The 14,415-nt window shown below is 34.7% G+C and overlaps 1 protein-coding gene across 7 annotated transcripts in view; it reads right to left on the bottom strand.

Moving 5' to 3' along the window:
• Positions 1 to 14,415, bottom strand: part of RNF17 (ring finger protein 17) — a 111,787-nt gene that overhangs the window by 77,352 nt on the left and 20,020 nt on the right. For 5 of the 7 annotated variants that reach the window (XR_012125456.1, XM_017656924.3, XM_017656923.3 and 2 more), the window contains exons 7-11: positions 11,963 to 12,134; positions 10,696 to 10,772; positions 10,353 to 10,427; positions 6,804 to 7,108; positions 4,301 to 4,459 (exon numbers count right to left, since the gene is read on the bottom strand). Coding sequence is in view for 6 of the 7 variants with exons in the window: in XM_017656924.3 (XP_017512413.3) it covers positions 4,301 to 4,459; positions 6,804 to 7,108; positions 10,353 to 10,427; positions 10,696 to 10,772; positions 11,963 to 12,134 (788 nt within the window). In the remaining variant the exon portion in view is untranslated. Of the gene's footprint in view, positions 1 to 4,300; positions 4,460 to 6,803; positions 7,109 to 10,352; positions 10,428 to 10,695; positions 10,773 to 11,962; positions 12,135 to 14,415 lie in introns of those variants that run through there. The other 2 variants (XM_073222496.1, XM_037017165.2) reach the window with 2 other exon arrangements.

Raw genomic sequence — 14,415 nt, 5'->3', positions numbered from 1 at the left:
GCTCAACAATGTTCTCGTATTTTATGTATGGATTTACTAACTTCTCACAACAACCCAATGGAAATGATGCTGCCACTGCATACATCAGGAAACTAGACAGAGAGGCTGAAGACCCAGCCAAGCCCTGCAGTAATCAGAAGAGATGGAGGAGCCAGGAGGTCTTAGAAACTGCCCTCTTAACGACTAAGCCACAGATCAGAGGGAGGCATGTCGAGACGTGGTCACTGGTTATATACACAGAGATGCCATGTGATTCCCTCTGCACATGTTAATAAAGTTAGGATAATTGAGAGATACCATCAGGGCAGCCTTTTAAGTTCTACCAAAACATCTGTTTGGCATTCAGATTGTTATCAACCCTTTCGTCTGTTATACCACATTACCAATATACCACATAACCAATATTTATAGTTTTAAACTATATACTATTAAATCATTTTTTCTTGAGATACATAAAAGCCTGTTGAAACCATTTATTTTTTTTCAAATGATTAATCTATAATTACATGAGGAACATTATGTTTACTAGACTCCCCCCATCACCAAGTCCCCCCAACAAACCCCATTACAGTCACTTTCCATCAGCGTAGTAAGATGCTATAGAATCACTACTTGTCTTCTCTGTGTTGTACAGCCCTCCCATGCCCACCCCCTACATTAGGTCTGCTAATAGTAATGCCCCCCACTCTTTTTCCCCTTATCCGTCCCTTTCCCTTTGGTAACTGTTAGTCCATTCTTGGGTTCTGTGAGTCTGCTGTTCTGTTCCTTCAGTTTGTTTCTTTGTTCGTATACTCCACAGATGAGCGAAATCATCTGATACTTGTGTTTTTCCATTGGGCTTATTTCACTGAGCATAATACCCTCTAGCTCCATCCATGTTGTTGCAAATGGTAGATTTGTTTTCTTCTTATGGCTGAATAATACTCCATTGTGTATATGTACCACATCTTCTTTATCCATTCATCTACTGATGGACACTTTGGTTGCTTCCATTTCTTTGCTATTATAAATAGTGCTGCAGTAAACATAGGGGTGCATCTGTCTTTTTCAAACTGGGCTGCTGCATTCTTAGGGTAAATTCCTAGAAGTGGAATTCCTGGGTCAAATGGTATTGCTATTTTGAGCTTTTTGAGGAACCTCCATACTGCTTTCCACAATGGCTGAACTACTTTACATTCCCACCAGCAGTATAGGAGGGTTCCCCTTTCTCCACAACCCCGCCAACATTTGTTGTTGTTTGTCTTTTGGATGGTGGCAATCCTTACTGGTGTGAGGTGATATCTCATTGTGGTTTTAATTTGTATTTCTCTGATGATTAGCGATGTGGAGCATCTTTTCCTGTATCTGTTGGCCATCTGAATTTCTTCTTTGGAGAAGTGTCTGTTCAGCTCCTCTGCCCATTTTTTAATTGGATTATTTGCTTTTTGTTTGTTGAGGTGCATGAGCTCTTCATATATTTTGGGTGTCAACCCTTTATCGGATCTGTCATTTATGAATATATTTTCCCATACTGTAGGATGCCTTTTTGTTCTATTAATGATGTCCTTTGCTGTACAGAAGCTTTTCAGCTTGATATAGTTCCATTTGTTCATTTGCTTTTGTTTCCCTTGCCTGGGGAGATATGTTCATGAAGAAGTCACTCGTATTTATGTCCAAGAGATTTTTGCCTGTTTCTTCTAAGAGTCTTAAGGTTTCATGACTTACATTCAGGTCTTTGATCTATTTTGAATTTACTTTTGTATATGGGCTTAGACAATGATCCAGTTTCATTCTCTTACATGTAGCTGTCCAGTTTTGCCAACACCAGCTGTTGAAGAGGCTGTCATTTCCCCATTGTATGTCCATGGCTCCTTTATCGCATATTAATTGACCATATATGTTTGGGTTAATATATGGACTCCTTATTCTGTTCCACTGGTCTGTGGGTCTGTTCTGGTGCCAGTACCAAATTGTCTTGATTACTGTGGCTTTGTAGTAGAGCTTGAAGTTGGGAAGTGAGATACCCCCTGCTTTATTCTTCCTACTCAGGACTGCTTTGGCTATTCGGGGTCTTTGGTTGGTTCCATATGAATTTTAGAACTATTTGTTCCAGTTTGTTGAAGAATACTGTTGGTAATTTGATAGGGATTGCATTGAAATTTTAGATTGCTTTAGATAGGATGGCCATTTTGACAATATTAATTCTTCCTAGCCAAGAGCATGGGATGAGTTTCCATTTGTTAGAGTTTTCTTTTAATTTCTCTTAAGAGTGTCTTATAGTTTTCAGGGTATAGGTCTTTCACTTCCTTGGTTAGGTTTATTCCTAGGTATTTTATTCTTTTTGATGCTATTGTGAATGAAATTGTTCTCCTGATTTCTCTTTCTGCTAGTTCATTGTTAGTGTATAGGAAAGCAACAGATTTCTTGTATTAATTTTGTATCCTGCAACTTTGCTGAATTCAGATATTAGTTCTAGTAGTTTTGGAGTGGAGTCTTTAGGGTTTTTTATGTATAATCATTTATTATTTTTTATAATAAAAAGAACAAGTAGGAAAAGGGAACAAGAGGATATTCTCCTAAAGCATCATATCACATCTCTTATTACCAATTTCTCAAAATATAATGAGTATTTAAATCATATATATTTATCTTGAAATTATCAACTTAAAAAAGAAAGAATGACTTTTGGCTATCTTAGAATATTTTCTGAATATATATATTAAATTTTGGAGATTTGTACCTGTAAAAATTAAGTTTAGTACTATACTTCCCTCCTCTTAGATTCTCATAATGTGAATGTGTTTTAAGTTTGAAATTATTATTCATCTTTGTCAAAAATATATGATGATCCTTTGTCAAAAATATATGATTCTGATAAGCTACATAGATGGACTAATAGTTAATCACACTTAAAAATATTACTATATAAGGTTAAAAAGCTAATCCTTTTTGGAATTAGTTATATATAGGTATTGATTGCATTAGATAATTTTCCTCATTCTGTTCTTAAACTAAATCATAGCATCATCTTATTACAGAATATAATCTAAGTCAGTCAACAGTATTATAAGGAAAACATTTGTAGCAAAAGCCTAGATCATGGCAAATTACATGTACCCTTAGAATTAAGATGGACTGATTAAGTTTACCAACTACCCTCCATGTGGCCCTAGGAATGGATGTCACTATCCTGCACCTCATTTAAGTGCTCAATGAAATCCTCAACATTCACATGTGCAGTAGTTACAATATGAGGATCATCTTCGAGGAAGAGTTTTCCCCTAGAGGAGACAAGGTTGTGGATAAAAAGCAACAATTATACACTGCTGGCTGGAATGTAAATTGATGTATCCACTATGCACTATGGAAAACAATTTGGAGGTTTCTCAAAAAACTAAAAAGAGAAATGCCATACAACCCAGCAATTCCACTTCTGGGAATATATGCAAAGAAAATAAAATCCCTGTTTTAAAAGATACACGTACTCCTATGTTTACTGCAGCATTATTTACAATAGCTAAAATATGAAAGAAACCTCCTAAGTGTTCATCAGTAGATGAATGGCTGAAGGTGTGGTACATAAAATAATGGAATATTAACTCAGCCATTAGAAAGAACAAAATCTTGCCATTTGTAACAACACGGATGTACCCAAAGGGTACTATGTTTAGTGAAGTGTGTCAGACAGAGAAAGACAAGTACCATATGATTCCACTTATATGTGGAACCTAAAAAACTAACAAACAAACTATCAAAACAGAAAAAGACTCATAAACACAGAGAACAGACTGGTAGTTGCCATAGGGGAAAGGGGTGGGGGTAGGGAAGTGAACAAAATAGGTAAAGAGGAAAAAGAGGTACAAATTATAAAATAATTAGTCACAGGGATGAAAGTTCAGCATAGGGAATATAGTCAATACTATTGTAATAACTTTGTATTGTAATAGATGGTAACTACATGTATCATGGTAAACATTTCATTAACATATATATAACTGTCATTAACATATATATAATTCCATTAACATATATAACCGTATCCCTAACTCTAATAATTATATATTATCAACCATACTTTAATATAAATAAAATTTAAAAAAATAATGATTCATCTCACTCCATACTGGAGTGTTTATGTATATTTCACTCAGTAGTCAATATTTACCTAACTTGCCTAAATAAAATTTAACTTATTTAGTTCAGTAATTTCAAAACTTCTGTTTGGAGAACAAATTTGTATTATAAAAGTCTACGTGGGTTGCCCAAATATTACAATATTTAAATAAACTTGACATTTGAGCTTGGAATAAAATTTCATTACCTAGCTCCAAGATATCTGAAGGATCAAAGTGTAAACTCTTCTTGCAAAACTGATTCACCTTCTTTTCCAATACTATTGCATCTTTTAATTGTGAATACTTCCGAATGTAGAAGTGGCAAGGATGTATTACATGGCTTACAAAAACTAGCTCTGGAGAACCTGGATAAGAATATTTAAACGACATTAATAAACCAGAAGGTAGGGGGGGGAAATCACAAAAAATGAACATAATATCCTCTAAAAGAATAATAAGTATCTTGTGTTATTGAAAACTCTAGAATACTTGGGCTCCACAAAAGAATCCAAACCCAAAATGGTAACTAGACTGATAAAACAAATAGATTCCACTTCCAACAGTGAATTTGTTAGCAACCTGAATTGCAAATATTTCATTTGACTTGCAAAATATGTTAAATAAGTGGAACTGCAGTTCATGTGGTAGTTAGACTCTAAAGTCAGAATATGCTATAACTCTATGTATTACAACAAAGTTTTAGAGCTTAATATTTATGAACATATTTGGAATCCAGAATCCCACAGATTATGATAAGATTTCAAGTATAAGCTAAAAAATTCTGTTTAATCTATACTATCACCAAAGAACCAATCATTAGCTCATAGCCACTCTGAATTCCAAAACTTATTTATGTCTGGGCAAAGCCAACATATTGAGCAACATTTAGGGAAAGAGATGTGTGTTGCGGTAGAGGTAGAGGTAGGGCAGAATAAAAGACAGAAATTTTTTGTATATAAGCAGTAATTAAGCCAAGAGTTAATTCGTGATATGAAAAGACCTCCAGAGTACAATGTTAAGAAAGGAATTAAAAGAACAGAACACTGTGTATGGTATGTTACATTTTGTGTAAAAACAACAACAAAAAAGAGGAAAACAGACACATTTATCTGTTTATATATGCACAAAGAAGCTCAGGGAGGGAGGGATTGGATGGAATGGGAATAGGTCAGGGGAAAAGTTTCATGGGGAATTTTAATATGTAAATTTTGAACCCTGTAGATTTTTTTTTCTTGTAAAATGTTTAAAAACAAAGACAAGGAGGAGTGGAATTGGAGACAGCCAAGAATAGATAGATGATAAAAGCTGAACAGATTATTTTAACTATCTGATACAGGTAAGAAAGAATAACATCTATATTGAGGATGGGTAAAGAGATACATGTATATAACTGGGGAGACGACTGAGAGAAGTATGACAAACTTCTGAAATATTTTAGCCAGTAACTGCCAAAACTTTTAAAGTTTTAATCATCAGTAAAATTCATTTTACTTACTGCCCCATGCTACGTAAGAATTACTATACAAACAGCAAACTCAACAACATTAAGTTCAGAGTTGTTAAAATACCTGTTTTTGTTCCAAAAGGAACAGATGATTTTTTTTTTGAAGAGGCTTTTTTGGATAGTTAGCTGTTGCCACAATACAATCTGTGAAGTATGCTTCATCAAAATAAAAAATAAAGGCAACTGTACTGATTTTATTACATTGACAATGGATACTATTGTTTAAAAAGCTCTACTTCAATTGGGAAAATACTGGAATGGCAAGACCCCTTGTCAGAAAGTAAAGTCATAATAGGTTTCTTAATGCACTGAGATATCAGTGATAATGCAGTAGAAACAAGAAAAAACAGCATGTCCTTTTTCTGTATAGAAAATGTCATTCTGAAGAGGTGACAATGAAACAGATTGGGGAAGAAGAGAACTAAAGCAGGAATAGTCCTGAAGATGGTAGTATGACTACACTTGGTAGTATCTCATCCTCATGTCAATGCAGAAAAAAACCAACATTGGAAATCTAATCAATTACAATCTATGTTACAAAATAGATGCAATTATATTCAGAATTGTTCTGAGAGGTAATCTGTTATAAAATGACCTAAGATTTAAGAGAGGCTGTTCTTAAATTTAAGGATGAATTCATGAGATCACATCTACTACAAATCTCTCATTTATATTTTCATCCTTTATACAAGGTTTCTATGTAGAACATTAAAAAGTCAAACATCCGAGTTAAACCAAATACTAAATTTACATCTCAGAGTTTAGCTGTATTATTGCATTAAAAATAAAAATTATCCCTACGTTAGTATAATGATTGGCATACATAATATGGGGGCACACGGGGAAGGCAGTATAGCACAGAGAAGACAAGTAGTGACTCTATAGCATCTTGCTATGCTGATGGGCAGTGACTGTAATGGGGTGTGGGGGGGACCTGATAATAGGAGGAAATGTAGTAACCACAATGTTGCTCATGTGAAACCTTCATAAGATTGTATATCAATGATACCTTAATAAAAAAAATTATCCCTACTTCAAAATTACCCTACAATGTGTAAGAAAGTAGGGGCATGGAACCACCAAGTGTTAACTCATAATGAAGGGTAAGGAAAGAGCAATATGTTTGTTAACCACAGGAACAGGTAATGATTTTGTTTCAAATTACAGACATAATATGTTTCCTAGCTTTTGTATTTTTCACTTACTTTCCAGGTTTTCTTCAATAATTTCTTCAATTATCACATCAGGGCTAGAGCCCATCTGAGGTAAAGCAGCGATGGTTTTAGGGGATGCTGCAACAACCTCCTTCTGTGGCTGGAAGTCTTCGGTTTCTAAATGCACTTTATTGGTTTCCAGTTGCAGAGGAGGGGCTGGGGCTTCATTAGTTAGGACAGACATGTCAACCTTTTTTTCCCTTGGTGATGGGTATGCATCATGACAAAAAAATTCCTTTTTGTGATTATATTTCTTTTGAACATTCTGTCCAGTTTCATTTTTTTGGGGATCACATCTGTTTAAATATAGAAAGGCATATGGCTACTTTAAATCCTTTCATAAATTGTTAATATTCACCATCAAACCATTTCCTTTCCACATGACAGTTAATACTGTGATACATACAAAGGGGTAAATTTGTATAGGTGCCCCAGGGGTACTTTTAAAATAATTTATTGATGTGTAATTTACACACCATAAAATTCAACAATTTTTACTAAATTTAGACTTGTGTAACCAATCACCACAATCAAATTTTAGAACAGTTCCATTACCCAGGAAGAAACTTTTGCCCATTCCTAGCCCAAGCAAGCCCAAGGATCTTAAAAAGGTCAACAGGTCAGTAAGCGGTATAATCAACAAGAAGCTGAAAAAAGAACTTGATGGTCATGTCACAATAATCTGGTCCTAAAAAAAAAGTGGATATAGATTTTCAAAGGAAGTCATTTTGATTTGGCCTAGGTGTTTGATTTTAAGTTAAGACTATGTCTTCTTTCAATTCATTGGCTTAAAAATAACAGTGTAGGATATAACCCTGAGTAAATCATTAGAAACCTCTACCCAGGCTAAAAAGCACCATTAGTCTGAATCCTTTGGGATGATTATTCAATAGTCACTGATTCACAACTGATTATTTATGCAATTTACTCCATATTTTTCTATCTTCACATAAACACACAGATTCAGGATATCAAATCTACAAGTACAGAAATTCTAGCAAAGAAATGAGATTGAGTTTCAAAAGCTTTTATTTTAGTTAAACCATGGTGGATTAAGCTTCATCACAGATCATTTAAAAAGTGTTTTAAAAATAAGAAAAACAAGGCCAACTGTATTCAATGATACATCTGTCTTTTCCAACAGAGGGTATGCTCAACCTAAGTCAAATCAAATACATGTTGAATCCAAACTCCCTTTGAGGATACGTATATGTGCACAACTTTGCAATCTAAACATGTCTTTTTAGAACAACTCTTATTTGAACTTACTTAAACATTTAACAAACACTGTCAACCAACTCCAGTCTCATAAACCTCTCCTGTGACTTCTATAAACCACTTTGTTCTATTTGTCTTTTACCCTCTGCCTGCTGCTTCTCAGTTTTGTTTTGTTTTTTGCAGGTTACCCTTTCCCTGTCTTAAAACTTAGTATTTTTCCAGGGTACTGTCCTTCACTTACTTCAGTATCTGCTCTCACTGGACAAAGCCACTGTTTAATTAGTACCTGTAGTCAATAGAGGCAGGTTACAGTGATACTTCCCTGAAAACTAAGGAAAAATTTTAAATTCTACTCTGAGTTAAATTTAAAACCAAAACAAGATTTGATTTTAGAGACAGAAGAGCTTTTGATATTAGAAATATTTGATAGTGACCTACTGAAGTCATGAAAATATACAAAAGAATGTACTCATCCACAGAAGCACAAAAGTAATGTCACAGAGACAAATGTGGGGCAGGACTCCCTATCTGGGAGAAGATAACTGCAGCCAAAGGACTGGTATCTCTAGTCCTGTGGCAAGGTCTTCTCTGTGGTGGCAAGAACACAGCAGATTATCTAGGCCTAATGCTATCAAGCCATTTGATTAATCTTATCCCCTTTATTCCAAACAAGACTGCAAAAAAGCAACTTCTGATAATTTGGCTTCTCATTTCTGTCCAGATGTTGGAAAAGAATGCCAACATAAGGTGTCCCTGTGGCTATTATATTTACCCATTAAGTTAATATTCTTACTATTCATCAGTTTTGTGAATTGGCTTAGATGAGTTTACCTGATTTGGACTGGATCTACTCATTTTTCTCTGAGCTTACAAGCCTGTGGGCTGGCCTCTGATAAGCTCTCTAAGGTTAATGTATGTGGTGCCTCTTGGGGCATGGATGACCCCCCAAGGCATACCACCTACAATGAATGAACTTATTTTCTTTTGGGGGCTTTCTAAACCATCTATATTCTGACAACACCTGAACCCAGAATTAAATCCAAGACTTATTCTTCAGTTTCAGCACATACTGCCAACTTCCCTCTAGACATTTCTCCCCAGATAACAGGTAAACAACAGTAACAACATATCCACTATCTCCCCTATCCCAATTTTTCTTCTTGTATTCCCAATCTTAGTGAGCAACGCCAAAATCCATCAACTTAATCATTAAAGTCAGACATTAAGGATGCTTCCCCTTTCCTCATGCTCAACTATTAAGTTTTCTCAATTCTCACTGGTTAGCATTTGTCAGATCTACTGATCTTCAGGGCTACTCCCTATGTTCGGTTTCTCATTTGCTGACATTTTTGATACAAAAAGCCATCTGATCCTTTGGCCTCTAGTCTCATACTCTTCCAAATAATCAATCCAATAAATGGTCAGAGTTATCTTTTTATAAAGCAACCAAATTATTTTTACTTTCGTAATGAAAATCTTTTTTTTTTATTGTCTACAGCTGGGCTTTCTACCATAGTGAAATGTGCTATACTGTCCAATACGGTTGCCACTAACCATATGTGGCTACTGAGTACTTAAAATATGGCTAGTGCAATTGAGGAACTGAATTTTTCAATTTAGTTTTAGTTAATTCATGCTTAAATTTAAATGGCCACATGTGGTTAGTGGCTACCATACTGGATAATGTGTCTAGAAAATGAAGTCCAAACATCACTGCACAGCATACAAAGCCTTAGGAATTTAGCCTCTAGGTATCCTCTGCCAAATGGACTTGTATACGCAGATTCTTTCATGCAGCATGTTATCTCACTGTCTATACGTTTCTTTTTGTTAAGATGACTGTACCTCCATCTTATCCTCCTTTCTAATTGTCATTTTTCATGTATGAGGAAAAATAAAATCTTCCCAAATCTCATTACCCCAAGAAAAACTGACCATTCCCTTCCTTTACATTGCCACTAAATTCTGCATATATTGCTATCATAGCAATTATGCACTTTATTGTTTACATGTGTTACCGACTACTTTTTTCTAACTTCTCTGACATATATCTCAGTATCTAAGGTGTCAGTGCCTAGCATAAAATCAGTGTTTAATACAGACTAGTTGAAATCAACCTCAAAGATGACTTTCACAGGCACATCATTGAATATTGATTCCTTCTAGGTCTTCTAACTCTTAAATATCTTATGTTGAATTTAACTGATAGAAACTTTTGCCCTATCTTATTTTTTAGCTTTTGAATCACAATCAACATCAATTTTTCTGTCTCTTAGACCCTGTCAGACAGGAACAACATGTTGCCATTCTTATAAAACTTACTTTGTTGAGTCCTCAAATTCAATCTTTCCCACATCGTTGAACATACAGATGATCTCACTGCAATTCATATTCAACCTAAAATAACACACTGGCATATAAGTATATCTAATATAATTTATTACTTTCTCTAAATAAAAATCAGTTGTTGACATTAAAAACTCTAAAAGAACATTTAAATAACCTTTTAATTTATCATAAATTATACTTATTTTAATTTGGCTGCTAATTTGGAAAACATTTATGACCTGAATTTTCAATTTATAATTGCTTGTTATTTTAATAAATCTAGATTTTAATACATTTTTTATACTTAATTGTTATGTTCTCCTGAATTATAACTTACTTGGGAGAGTTTCTTAGTTTTAGAGAGCTAACTTGTAACAATTCTCTCTCAAATGTTAACTTCAAAGTCCTGATAATCTAGAATCAAAAAGGAAGTGTCAGTCAGATGTGAATTTTCTTTTTTTTATCAATATTGTTAAAACAGAGTAAGATTTTAGAAGGAAAACTGTCTTTTAGGCATTTTACTAATGTGGTCAAACATTTGATTTTAGGCACTGAAAGGAAAGGATGCAAATAAGTGTTTGTGATTTTTTCCCCTGAAGAAATTTAAAATATTTTAGAGATGGGATTAAGCAGGTAACAACAAAAGATTAGTGGTATATGGCTATGTGATCAGAGAAAACTAATCAAATACAATGTGCACCTGTGTTGCTATCCTCAAATGTTTCCTTCTTTTATTTTGCCTCATCTTCCTAAATGAGGCTAACTAGGGTGAAGACTAAATCTCTGACACTTTTTTTCATCTCCAAATGCTTCACATATAATACAGAGGAAGCGACTGTTACTGTTTTTAAAGTACAGTTGGAGCCTCCGCCAAATAAGATAGTGGCAGACTCTTCTTTCATTTAAAGTTAGAGATTCTGGAGGCAGGTAAACCAATGGTTTCTATTTCATACCTCACTTCAGTTCAAACCTCTGATTATTTATGGCAAATGAGGCCCTGAGGATTCAGACAATAGCATAGGATCTAGACCCAAGGGAACAAGGCAGGAATTAGCAAAGAGGATTGCTGGTTAACTTTGTCCTGCCAAAGAGTCTCATAAGAAACATTTCAGTTTTTGCCCAATTCTGCCCACCAGGCATATGATTAGATGAACAGACACAGCTGAAGCACCTCACTTCTTGCTCTGCACATGTGAGGAGGTAAGAGGAAGGAGAAAAACTGAGTGGAATCTGTATTAAGTGTTTAAGTCAAGGGTTGACAATCATACCTAAATTGTTTATGAAAAGAAAATGGAGTCCCATTTAGTTTGCTACCTTTATTTGTCCTCATTTTTTATTAAAGTGTCCTAGAAACATCAACTTTCAACTCACTGTCATCCTTGCTCTCAGATCATGTGTTATAAAGACCTTACCTGCACCATTCCCCTAAGTGATAAAAAATAAAAAGCTAAATCAATTTATAATATGTCTTAGAATTCAAACAACTCATACTAGTTAGGCAATCTGGAAAACAAATTCTTCTTGTTAAGTCTTAAGTATAACATTCCAATGCATGTAAAATAAGCTACCTCAGAAATAATTCACATGGTGAACAATTAAATTACCTGATTCAAGTCACAGTAGGTCCTCAGAGAAGGTGTTGACTTTAACTCTCTCGCTATCTTCATAGCTGCATCCAAGTCATTTTTTTTCTCTTCAATGTTACTTTTAGCCATTATTACATTTGACAAATAATCATCTGCATTTCTTTCTACTTCTCCACACAGGTTCTTTTTCCTTCATATAAGATCCCAAAGTTATTTTTCAGCATTTCATAAACATTTATATGAAAGTGAATTTATAATTTCTGAATGGTATTGAAAGGGTTTCAATTAGTTTATAAACCTAACCTGGTTAAATATGGTGTTGACCTGAACTGAAATGTACTACAGATGAAAGCCATATATGTGTAAACACAGGAAAAAGTGAATTTTGTCGGAAGATACAGTTATTATGTCACAGGTAGCTGTCACAGAATTAGAGGTAAGACAAACCCTAGATGATTCCACCTCAAAGAAAAATCCTGGTTATCTTGCAGTCACTCGTGCCATTAAAAAGACAGATCTGAACTGACTTCTGACAAGGATCTACCTGCACATTAAAAAATTTCCATCAATAGATACATATTACATGAATATAAAGTGATATTTTAAGGTAGACTTCACCAAAGCAGAAATTAGGTTTGTTAACTATAATCTCTAAAGTAATCACTTAGGAAGACTATACAATCATGCCTTCATTACTTGCATATCATTGCTCAAAATCTTTTCTGTGCCTATGGTAGAATTACCTCACTATGGCAAGGAAAAAATTCTGTACCCAAAATTGTAGTGTATACTTTGCTCATTTTATTCATTAAATAAATTACTTTATTATTCCTCAAAATCAAATCTGGCCTCAAAAGGAGGAGAGTTTGCCACTCTGAAGAGTAACAATAATATGAAATAGGCTCTGAAGGTGAAAAGGTATTACAAAAATCATTTAGTAATTGTATATATAATCTCTTAAGTTCATTTATTTAGGGGAGAAAATGGTCATTTTGAAAAGTTCTAGCATGATTCTTAAAAACTCATGCCTATGGGGTGATGTCAGCAAAATAGCAGACTAGGAAACTCTAAGCCCTCATTTCCCAAAGGAAATATCAAAAACAAGCAAAAATTGCTTAAACTAATCTAACAGGAACTCTGAGACAACAGACAAGGTTACAGAGCAACCAGGTAAATGCCAAATCAAGAAAAACCTACATTCAAAACAGTAGGAAATTTCATGGTCATTTAGTTGCCCTTGCCTAGCCCCTTCCTGGGCAAGGTGCAGTCTTGGTCTGGAAGAAGCAACCCAGTTCCTAATTCCTTCTCTCAAACCACATGGGGCACAGCAGACTTTATTTTCAATGTTCTAAGTTGTCTGGGGGTTGCCTGAAAAACTAGTCTGTTTCACCTACCTTGAAATTTAGGCACTGAGACAGCAAGCACTACCTGGGAAGGCTAAGAGCTATAGATGCCTGGGCAAAGATTACAGGTAAAAACATACAACAGACCATCTGAGGCTCAGAGGAAAATCTAAGGTGAGACTCTGGAAAATTACGACATTTAAAAACAACTATGTATATAAGGAAAGTAAAAAAGCTACACTCAGGCCCAAACAAGATGCATACTCAGCAAAGACCTGGGAATACCTTAAGCCTTCACCTCAGGCTGATTCCAAGGCTCAGAGCCTGCGTAGCCACTTAGGAAGAACTGCCCACCAAAGAGCCAGTTTGTAGTGACTGGGAGAGGTGGCTGTGTTCTCAAATGCCCAATTTTCAACAAAAACATGGGAAATCATGACCGATTCAAAGGAAAAAAATTAGAGGGGCAGAAACCATCCTGAAAAAAGCAAAGGCATCAGACTTATAAGATAAAGACTTTACAATTGTCTTAGATGTGTTCAAAGAGCTAAAGGAAAACATGGACAAAGAACTAGAGAAAACCAAGAAAAGAATAAAGAATGAAAATGAAAATATCAACATAAATTATTTAAAAAATTCTGGAGCTCAAAAGTATAATAATTGAAATGAAAAATTCACTTAACCCTAGAGAGATTCAACTGCAGATTTGAGTAGGAATAAAAAGGAGTCAGTAAACTTGAATATAGGACAACTGAAATCATTGAGGCTAAAGAACATAAAGACTGTAGAGAAGTGACGAGAGCCTAAGGGATTTGAGGAACACTCTCGAGAGGACTAACATGTCCATTATGGGAATCCCTACAGGAGTAAGACAGAGAGAAAGGTGTAGAGAAATTGAAGAAATAATGGCTATAAGCTTCCAAAATTACGTAAGATACATTAATTTACAAATCAAAAAACTCAAAGAAAACAAAACAGAAAAACTCAAAGAGACCCCCCACAATGCAACACAATATATTCAAACTGTTGAAAGACAAATAATCTTGAAAGCAGCAAGAGAAATGCAATTTACCATATGCAAGGGATTCTCAGTAATATAATCAGCCAAGTTTTCAGCGGAAACCTTGAAGG

The sequence above is a fragment of the Manis javanica genome, chromosome 1, assembly GCF_040802235.1.
Source record: "Manis javanica isolate MJ-LG chromosome 1, MJ_LKY, whole genome shotgun sequence".
Lineage (NCBI taxonomy): Eukaryota > Metazoa > Chordata > Mammalia > Pholidota > Manidae > Manis > Manis javanica.
This window is presented reverse-complemented; position numbering and strand designations above follow the sequence as displayed.